At 40.0% G+C, this 10771-nt stretch overlaps 1 protein-coding gene across 1 annotated transcript; it reads left to right on the top strand.

Moving 5' to 3' along the window:
* The first annotated feature begins 7103 nt into the window (after positions 1 to 7103).
* Positions 7104 to 7686, top strand: LOC119359584. The gene is made up of 2 exons (XM_037625717.1): positions 7104 to 7175; positions 7288 to 7686. Exons 1-2 carry the CDS (start codon positions 7104 to 7106, stop codon positions 7684 to 7686), a joined length of 471 nt encoding a protein of 156 aa, XP_037481614.1.
* The last annotated feature ends 3085 nt before the right edge of the window (positions 7687 to 10771 follow it).

A 10771-nucleotide genomic window follows, 5' to 3' on the forward strand; every position in this document is an offset into this window, starting at 1 on the left:
TCTTTCTATTTATCTGTTTCTCCATCAACCTTCTTTCTCGCCCACACTCTTGCTTCCTATCATGCACACTATATATGTTTCTCTCTACATGCAGTCAAGTGCCCTCATTTTATCTTTCTCTCACACACACATAACTTCACCCTCTGAACCACCTAGTGGTCATCTCCAACACTCAAACTAGCCGATGTCACTCTAGCTAGCATCTCTATCTCTGTATCTATTTGTAGTTTCTCCGTCAACATTTCTTTCTCGCACGCACTCTTGATTACTATCACCCACACGATATATGCCTCTCCATACATGCATTTATAGGTTGATCTCTTTTGCACAATCGTTGTGTCTCGCTCTCTCTACTCGCCATAGATGCATGCTCCAGCCCACACCACTATCTCTTAAAGACAAAAACACATGCTCAATTATCGAGCCTTCTTCCCTGCACTCTCACATGCATGCATATTGTCATACCGATCTCTCCCATATCATTGATCTTATGGCTTAAGTCTTCTTTATTTTATCTCGATCATGCTCGCGCGCGCACACACACACATCCAACGTATACATGTATACCTCTCACACATGCATGTTCAAGGTCTCCTATGTATCCATACATAGTTAATTACCCTCAACCCTAACGCCACATCGAATCCTTCTCTTCTTGTGTGCACATAACTTCCGCCTGGATGGGTAAAACACACACTCACACTTAACAATCTCCTTCTAGCTACCCCCCTCTCTCACTCTTCCCCAATATCCCCAAAACCAATAAGACCATCCCTTCGTTTAATTCCTGTCTACATGTACCATCGATATATAGTAGTCTTACTCAGTCTCTCTTGAACAAACATGTTCTCTTGATGTCAACTCCTCTCACACGCACACGCCTTCTCTTCCCTCTCCGCGGGCCTTTTCTCTCTCGCACCCCCTCGTTGGTGGCCTCTGTCATACACTATGATGAAGCCACACTGAGGGATTCCTGGATTAGGGGGTCTTCGGATAGCCGGACTATATCCTTTGGCCGGACTGTTGGACTATGAAGATACAAGATTGAAGACTTCGTCCCGTGTCCGGATGGGACTCTCCTTGGCGTGGAAGGCAAGCTTGGCAATACGGATATGTAGATCTCCTCCCTTTTAACCAACTTTGTGTAACCCTAGCCCCCTCCGGTGTTTATATAAACTAGAGGGTTTAGTCCGTAGGACGACAGACAATCATACGATAGGCTAGCTTCTAGGGTTTTAGCCTCTATGATCTCGTGGTAGATCAACTCTTGTAATACTCATATCATCAAGATCAATCAAGCAGGACGTAGGGTTTTACCTCCATCAAGAGGGCCCGAACCTGGGTAAACATCGTGTCCCCTGCCTCATGTTACCATCCACCTTAGACGCACAGTTTGGGACCCCCTACCCGAGATCCGCCAGTTTTGACACCAACATTGGTGCTTTCATTGAGAGTTCCACTGTGTCGTCGTCATAAGGAGGGATGGCTCGTCTCCTTGTCAAGGACAACATCACCTCTGGGGGAGCCCTGGCTGTAGGCCAAACTCTCCGACTAGGCGGCTTTGTCATGACCGCCCGCTCGGCCGCCGCGCTGATACGTCTCCAACGTATCTATAATTTTTGATTGTTCCATGCTATTATATTACCAACCTTGGATGTTTTATATGCATTTATATGCTATTTTATATGATTTTTGGGACTAACCTATTAACCCAAAGCCCAGTGCCAGTTTCTGTCTTTTCCTTGTTTTAGAGTTTCGAAGAAAAGGAAAATCAAGCGGAGTCCAATTGACCTGAAACTTCACGGAACTCATTTTTGGAAGGAAAGAAGCCCAGAAGTCTTGGAGTGCATGTCAGTGGACCTTCGAGGAGGCCACTAGGTAGGGGGCGCGCCCTCCACCCTCGTGGGCCCATCGTGGCTACCCTGACGTACTTCTTCCGCCTATATATCTCCATATACCCTAAAAACATCAGGGAGCACAATAGATCGGGAGTTCCGCCGCCAGAAGCCTCCATAGCCACCTAAAGCCAATCTAGACCCGTTCCGGCACCCTGCCGGAGGGGGCAATCCCTCTCCGGTGGCCATCTTCATCATCCCGGTGCTCTCCATGACGAGGAGGGAGTAGTTCTCCCTCAGGGCTGAGGGTATGTACCAGTAGCTATGTGTTTGATCTCTCTCTCTCATGTTCTTGAGGTGTTACGATCTTGATGTATCGCGAGCTTTGCTATTATATTTGGATCCTATGATGTTTCTTCCCCCCTCTACTCTCTTGTAATGGATTGAGTTTCCCCTTTGAAGTTATCTTATCGGATTGAGTCTTTAAAGATTTGAGAACACTTGATGTATGTCTTGCCGTGGATATCTGTGATGACAATGGGATATCACGTGATTCACTTGATGTATGTTTTGGTGAACAACTTGCGGGTTCCGCCCATGAACCTATGCATAGAGGTTGGCATAGATTTTCGTCATGATTCTCCGGTAGAAACTTTGGGGCACTCTTTGAGGTTCTATGTGTTGGTTGAATAGATGAATCTGAGATTGTGTGATGCTTATCGTATAATCATACCCACGGATACTTGAGGTGACATTAGGGTTTTGGTTGATTTGTGTCTTAAGGTGTTATTCTAGTACGAACTCTAGGGCTGTTTGTGACACTTATAGGAATAGCCCAACGGATTGATTGGAAAGAATAACTTTGAGGTGGTTTCGTACCCTACCATAATCTCTTCGTTTGTTCTCCGCTATTAGTGACTTTGGAGTGACTCTTTGTTGCATGTTGCGGGATAGTTATGTGATCCAATTATGTTAGTATTGTTGAGGGAACTAGCACTAGCGAAAGTATGAACCCTAGGCCTTGTTTCAACGCATTGCAGTACCCTTTACGCTCACTTTTACCATTAGTTACCTTGTTGTTTTTATATTTTTCAGATTACAAAAACCATTATCTACTATCCATATACCACTTGTATCAGCATCTCTTCGCTGAACTAGTGCACCTATACAATTTACCATTGTATTGGGTGTGTTGGGGACATAAGAGACTCTTTGTTATTTGGTTGCAGGGTTGCTTGAGAGAGACCATCTTCATCCTATGCCTCCTACGGATTGATAAACCTTAGGTCATCCACTTGAGGGAAATTTGCTACTGTCCTACAAACCTCTGCACTTGGAGGCCCAACAACGTCCACAAGAAGAAGGTTGTGTAGTAGACATCAAGCTCTTTTCTGTCACCGTTGCCGGGGAGGTGAGTGCTTGAAGGTATATCTTTAGATCTTGCAATCAAGTATTTTAGTTTCTTGTTTTATCACTAGTTTAGTTTATAAAAGAAAACTATAAAAAATGGAATTGAGTTTGTCTCATACGCTTCACCTTTTTAATATCTTTCATGAGAATAAGGATTCCGACAATTGTGCTCAAGTGCTAGAGGAATAATGCATTAGAATGTTTGGCATTAAATCTTTGAATGATGAGCATGATTGCAATGTTGTTAGTACGAATTCTTTGAATATCCATGATACTAATGATGATTGCACTAGTTATGATGAAAATGTCTCCTATAAACATGTCAATTTTGTGGAGTGCATTGGGTTTGTAAGTACACACCAAAAAGGGAAGATAGATATTGCAAGAAGTATAAGTACTTAGAAACTAAATTGTTGCAAGAAATACTAGATGATTGTGCTGAAAATTTAAATTTTCTTGGCCATACTTGTGGACTTTGCAATGAACATGATCATTTCAGTACCCAATGCAAATTGTTTCATGATCGTATCGTGTCCAAAAATTGTGATGACTTGATTTCCCTTGCGCATCATAATGATTTAGTTTGCTCTTGAGTTATGAAGAAATGAAACATATAACTAAGCATATTCCAAATTTTGCCCTTGATAGAGTTCTTCATTTTGATCTAGAGGAAATTTATATGTATTGTGCGGTGAATTGTATTGAAAATCCTTATATTGCCAACTACATAAAGAAAAGAAAACAAATAGAAGATGAAGAGAATACTAATGAAAGGGAAGAGACTTCCCAATATCCCCCTATTATTTCCACTATTCAAAAAATCGTCCGAGTAGCCGAGTAATCGGCCGATTAATCGCTACTCGGACATCCACCTTGTAAATTACATGTATTCGGTAGTGTTATTCGGCCTGGGGATTACTCGACCGATTAATCGGCCTAACAATGATTAATTGCCGCAGACCGATTAATCACGGGACTCACAGGGGCCGAACTGTAAAAAAGTAGCCTCCCTCGTCTCTCTCCTCAATCCTACCCGTGGCACGTGGGTTAGGTTGGGCAGAGCTCCCAGCCCTAGCCGCCGCCTGCACTACCCACCCCGCGCCGCCGCTGTTCCTCCACCGCCAGCCAACAGCGGCCCTCCCTCGTCTCCTCGCCGCCTCCCCCTCCTCCCCCACCTCCCGCATCTACCGCGCCCCCCCGTCTCACCCGTGGCTGTCGCCTCTCCTCGCCGCCTCCCACCTCCCGCATCTACCCTGTCTCTCCTCCTCATCAGTGGCTGTGGCAAGAAAGCAGGTGGCAGCCCTGGCGCCCTCCCTCTCCGGCCTGTACGTGCTGCCTACTCACGCCGGCGACTAGGGCAGTAGCAAGCAGGTGGCCGCCCCTCCCTCTCCGGCCTCTCCTTGCTCTCTTCACGCCGGTGACCAGGTTGAAGGAGAAGGGGCAGCAACACATCATCATAGCAGCAAGCAAAGGTTGCTGCCACTTCATGTTTTGTATTTTGTATTTCTTTAACTTCATGTTTGATGAATGATGAATTGACGATTCAAATGATTGCCGTGTAGAATTGTTACAACTGTTGTACTATGTGCAATTGTAATTTATTAATTTCATGCTATTTGGTGGCTTAATTGTATTAAAATTGTATGTATGCAATTTATTATTAATTGCCTAATTGGTAATTAACTTTTGTTGTTTAACACTTTAACTTTAATTATTGCTAACTTGCTGCCCTACTTGATTTGTATTTTGTTTTTTGTATGTAGGAGATGGCTACGTCTAGTGCCGTTTCTGAGGTGGCAAGTTCTCAGTCGCTAAAAAGGAATTCTGATGACATGGCGTGGGAATTTGCCATGTTGTGTGATCCAAATGATTTGCAAAGAGTGAAGTGCAAGCTATGTGGAAAAGAAATGTCTGGAGGGGTCAATAGGATGAAGCAACACATAGCACAAATCAGAGGCTCGGTGACAAGTTGTATGGTAGCCACTCCAGAATAACAAGCTCGGTGCAAGGAGGCTTTTCATGCCGCAAAGAAGAAGAAGGTGGAAAAGGAAAAGCAAGCACAATAATTAAGGGCCTCGGTGAACATAGAAGTTGAGGATGATGAAGAGCTTAGTGCAGTTGGTAAAGGTGATCCCAAAAATGTCAGGCCTATGGATCAATTTGTGGCGCCAGTTGATCCTAGTGTGCCATTGAAAAAATTCCAACGCAACATCAATGATAGTATCGACAAGGAGAGAAGCTACAAAGTGGGGCAATATTTGGCTAGATGGATGTACAAGAAAAACATACCCTTCAATGCTATCAATGATGATGACTTCAAACAATTTTGTGAAGCCCTTGGTTGTTATGGTCCTGATTGGAGGCAACCTTCACAACATCATATCCGAGAAAAGATGTTGTTGTAGGAGGTGGAAAGGACTAGGGATTTGTTGAAGCCACATGAGGCTGAGAGGGAGATCACCGGGTGCTCTGTCATTACTAAAGCTTGGGCAGACAAAAAAAGAAGGAGCATCATGAACTTGTGTGTGCATTGTAAGTTGGGGATAGTTTTTCTTGAATCAAAGGAGGCATCAACTGATGCACACACAAGTCTCTACATCTTCAATTATGTGGATGAATGCATTGAGAAAATTGGTATCAATCTTGAACCTTTTATTTTCTCTCGTTCTTTGCTTTTCAAGCTTTCATCATGTATTGATTATTGTGTTTTACCATGATGTTTGTAGGTGCTGATAATGTTGTACAAGTAGTCACGGATAATGCTTCAAACAATATGGGAGCAAAAGGGATGTTGAAAGAAAAAAGGCCGAAGATATTTTGGACCTCATGTGCAATGCACACCCTCAACTTGATGGTAGAAGCGGTTGGTAAATTAAAGCAATTTGGTTCTACAATTACCAAAGCAAAGGAGATGACTATTTTTCTTTATGCACATCATGCAACATTGGCATTGATGAGGTCTCATACAAAAAAGAGAGACATTGTTAGGCCGGGAGTGACAAGATTTGCTTCGGCATTTCTTACCTTGCAAAAATCTTGCTGCAAAGAAGAAACAACTAAAGGAGATGTGTTGTAGTGATGCTTGGGAACAATGCAAGCATACACGTACAAGGAAAGGAAAGTCGGCTTATGCCACGATAATTAGTAGGACATTTTGGAAGAATGTGTCTCTTTGCATCAAGGTAAGAAAATTAATAATGTTCTTTAATTGTGTATTTTCATCTTGTGTTATATGTTATATGTTAAATACTAATGTTGTGCTTATAGTATGTTGCAATGCAAGGTTTTTGAGCCATTGGTGAAGGTGCTTCGATTGGCTGATAGTGATGGACAGTCCATGGCCTCTATGTATGGAGAAATAATAGAGGCAAAGAAGGCAATATTGCTTGCGGTTGAAAATTCAGAGAAGGACTATAAGATCATCACAACAGCCATGGAGGGCAAGATGAATGGGAGGTTAGATACGCCATTGCACATGGCCGCATATGCACTGAATACCTATTATAGTTATGCTACCCCAAGCATATTTGTCAATGTAGAGGTCATGAGTGGATTGATGGAAGTTATTGAGACCTTCTATCATGATGATGATGAGAAGCAAAATAAAGCACTTAACGTAGACTTGCCAAGGTTTAAAAATAAGGAGGGCATGCTTGCAAAGTTGGCTGCCTCCAAAGCTATAACGAATGCAAATTTCAATCCTGGTAAGCTTGTTCTCCTACATACTCTTTGTCTTTTTGCATTTTACATTTCTGAAATTATGGGTTGATGGATTGATGCATAATACTTTGTTTTTTGTTTTCTCATGTAGGAGAGTGGTGGGCAACTTATGGACTACAAACTCCTACGTTGATGCACATGGCTTTGAGGATACTCAACTTGACCACAAGTTCTTCTGGATGTGAACGGAATTGGAGTGTTTTTGAACAAGTAACTCTTGAATCTCAACTTGTAGTAATTCAAATTTGATATTTAGTTCCTTACTTTATTTATGAACAAATGTGAATGGCTACTTGATTAGGCTTTACTTTGCAATTTTTAGGTGGATGCTAAGAGGAGAAATAAACTAGATGTAAGTCGTAGGGACAATCTAGTTTATATCCAATTCAATGGAAGAATGATGGACAAAAGAAAGAAATGTTCCTCCTCTCGTGATGTTCTCCTTGGTGAAGATGCTTCCGTGGCACAAGATTGGATATGTGAAGATGCATATGTTGAGGACGAGGTTGATCCCGACACCACCATTGATGATGAAGTGGGAGCCACCGAGGCTATAGAGCCTCGTAGGAGTGCAAGAGTGAGAGAACTCCATGAAGTAGAAGAATTTGTTGCTGATGAAGATTCAGAAAATGAGATTGCTTTGGAAGAGGAGATAGAATTTGAGTCTGATAATGATGAGATGATTGAAACAAATGAGGACGAGGACACAACACAACCTTAATTCTTTGGTTCATGCTATTTAGTATTTACCTAGTAATTTATTTTGGTTGTGGCCTTGTGGGAGAAGGAGAACTTTATCTACGTGTGCTGTTTGGTATTTTCCTAGTTTGAGTTCTCAACTTGTCATGCAATGCAACTATGCAAGATTGCAAGAATCCATGAACGATATTTTTTTGTGTTTTATGGTTGAGGACCTTGTTATGTTATGCACTTATGCAAGAAGTCAAGAACTATGATTATTTGTGTTTTATGGATGTTGTGAATTGTCACCTGTGGACCTTGCTATGTCATACTATCATACATACTTGTGGACCTTGTTATGTTATACTGTCATATCATACATACCTGATACTTGTGGGCCTTGCTATGTCATGTGATACATACTTGTGGACCTTGTTATGTTATGCAAATTCAAGAACTATGATTATTTGTTATTAAGTTACTACAAGTCTTAGAGATAGAGCACATAATTGTTGTTGCCATACTTGTTGAATATATCATATTTTAGAGCATTGTTGTCACACACACGTACACTCATTCAACATTTTGTTTTTTTAACTCACATGTCACAACTCACATATGACCTCGGATCAAAATAATCAAAACATAAAAGTTGTTCACCTTGCCGATACGAATAACTTTCATGTTGATTTTTTTTTCATATTAGGTACTTACTCATTCCAGGGCATTTAAATAAATTCTTGAGTGGCCAAAATCTGATCCCAACACAAATCTGATCCCAACACTAGGATTCTGAGATTTATAAAAAAAAATTTACCGATTAATGCTCGACCGATTAATCCATACTCCCTAGTTGACCGAGCAATTACCAATTACCGATTTCCTGAACATTGATTATTTCTTATGAGGAATCAGGTAACGAGGAGGAGCCTCCTATTCAACCAATCTCATTAATAAGGAGCTCCAAAAATAGGATTGAACCCACACACGATGTGGTGAAGAAGAAGAAAATAAAAAGGAAGAGAGGTAAAAAGATATATCCCGCAAATAATGCTGCTCCTATTACTATTGTGCCTCATGAAAATATAATTGTGGAAGATAATGATACTTCTTATCTTCTTGAAAATCTTTTTGGCACTTGATTGGAAGAATATGATAATTGCTATGCTATTGGTGCTATCCATGCTATTAATGATGAGAGTGATTATGCTTACGATATGAAAAGGCCCAAGCTTGGGGATGCTATGTTTGATGAAGATGATGTTTTTTAGAATATATTTGCTGCAATTAATGTTTTTCCCAAGCTTGAGGATGCTACATTTAATGAAGATGATATTTTTAGTCTCCCAAGTTTTGATATGCAAATTTATAATGATGATAGCATGCCTCCTACTTATGATGATTATTGTGATGATACTTATGCTATAAAAAGTAGTGATTATATTTATAAAACTTGTCATGATCATGATTAATCCTTTTCTGAACATTACTCTTTTAATGTGGAAACAATGTATAGTATTCGAGTTTCTTATGATACTCCCACTACCCCGAATGAGAAGAATTTTGCTTATGTGGAGAGTAGTAAAATTTCTATCCTTGTAGATCATGAAAAGAATGCTTTAGGTGCTGGTTATATTGTTGAATTCATTCATGATGCTACTAAAAATTATTACGAGGGAGGAACATACGCTTGTAGGAATTGCAATAATATCAAGTTTTCTCTCTATGTGCTTAAAGTTATGAAGTTATGCTTGTTTTACCTTCCTATGCAAGTTGATTCTTGTTCCTATAAGTTCTTTGCTCACAAAATCCCTATGCATAGGAAGTGGGTTATACTTAAATGTTCTAGTCACATTATTCAAGATGCTTTCTTTATGTTACAATTCTTATCCTTTATGTGAGCATCAGTAAAATTATCATGCCTAGCTAGGGGCGTTAAACGATAGCGCTTGTTGGGAGGCAACCCAATTTTATTTTTGTTCCTTGCTTTTTGCTCCTGTTTAGTAATAAATAATTCATCTAGCCTCTGTTTACATGTGGTTTTATGCTTTTAATTAGTGTTTGTGCCAAGTAGAACCTTTGGGAAGACTTGGGGAAAGTCTTTTGATCATGCTGTAAAAAACAGAAACGTTAGCGCTTACGAGAATTGCTGCAATTTTTATTTGGGGAGTGATATTTAGTTAATTCTTGTTGCATATGATTAATATATAAATTACTCAGGTCCAGCAATTTATTTAAGAATTTTATGAGTTCCAGAAGTATACGTTTGATCCAGATTACTACAGACTGTTCTGTTTTTGACAGATTCTGTTTTTCGTGTGTTGTTTGCTTATTTTAATGAATCTATGGCTAGTAAAAGAGTTTATAAACCATATAGAAGTTGGAATACAGTAGGTTTTAAACAAATATTAATTTAGAATGAGTTCGCAACAGTACCTAAGTGGTGATTTATTTTCTTATACTAACGGAGCTTACAAGTTTTCTGTTAAGTTTTGTGTTGTGAAGTTTCCAAGTTTTGGGTAAAGATTCGATGGACTATGGACTAAGGAGTGTCAAGAGCTTAAGCTTGGGGATGCCCAAGGCACCCAAGGTAATATTCAAGGACAACCAAGAGCCTAAGCTTGGGGATGCCCCGGAAGGCATCCCCTCTTTCGTCTTCGTTCATTGGTAACTTTACTTGGAGCTATATTTTTATTTGCCACATGATATGTGTTTTGCTTGGAGCATCATTTTATTTCATTTTTTTTGCTTTATGTTTGAATAAAATACCAAGATCTGAAATTCTTAAATGTTAGAGAGTCTTCACATAGTTGCATAATTATTTGACTACTCATTGATTTTCACTTATATCTTTCGGATTAGTTTGTTGTTGCTCTAGTGCTTCACTTATATCTTTTTAGAGCACGGTGGTGGTTTTACTTTGTAGAAATAGATGAACTCTCATGCTTCACTTATATCATTTTGAGAGTCCTAAACATCATGGTAGTTTGCTTTGGTTATGAAATTAGTCCTAAATATGATGGGCATCCAAGAGTGATATAATAAAAACTTTCATATAAAGTGCATTGAATACTATGAGAAATTTGATACTTGATGATTGTTTTGAGATATGAGGATGGTAATAT

Source organism: Triticum dicoccoides, chromosome 2A, assembly GCF_002162155.2.
Source record: "Triticum dicoccoides isolate Atlit2015 ecotype Zavitan chromosome 2A, WEW_v2.0, whole genome shotgun sequence".
Taxonomy (NCBI): Eukaryota; Viridiplantae; Streptophyta; class Magnoliopsida; order Poales; family Poaceae; genus Triticum; species Triticum dicoccoides.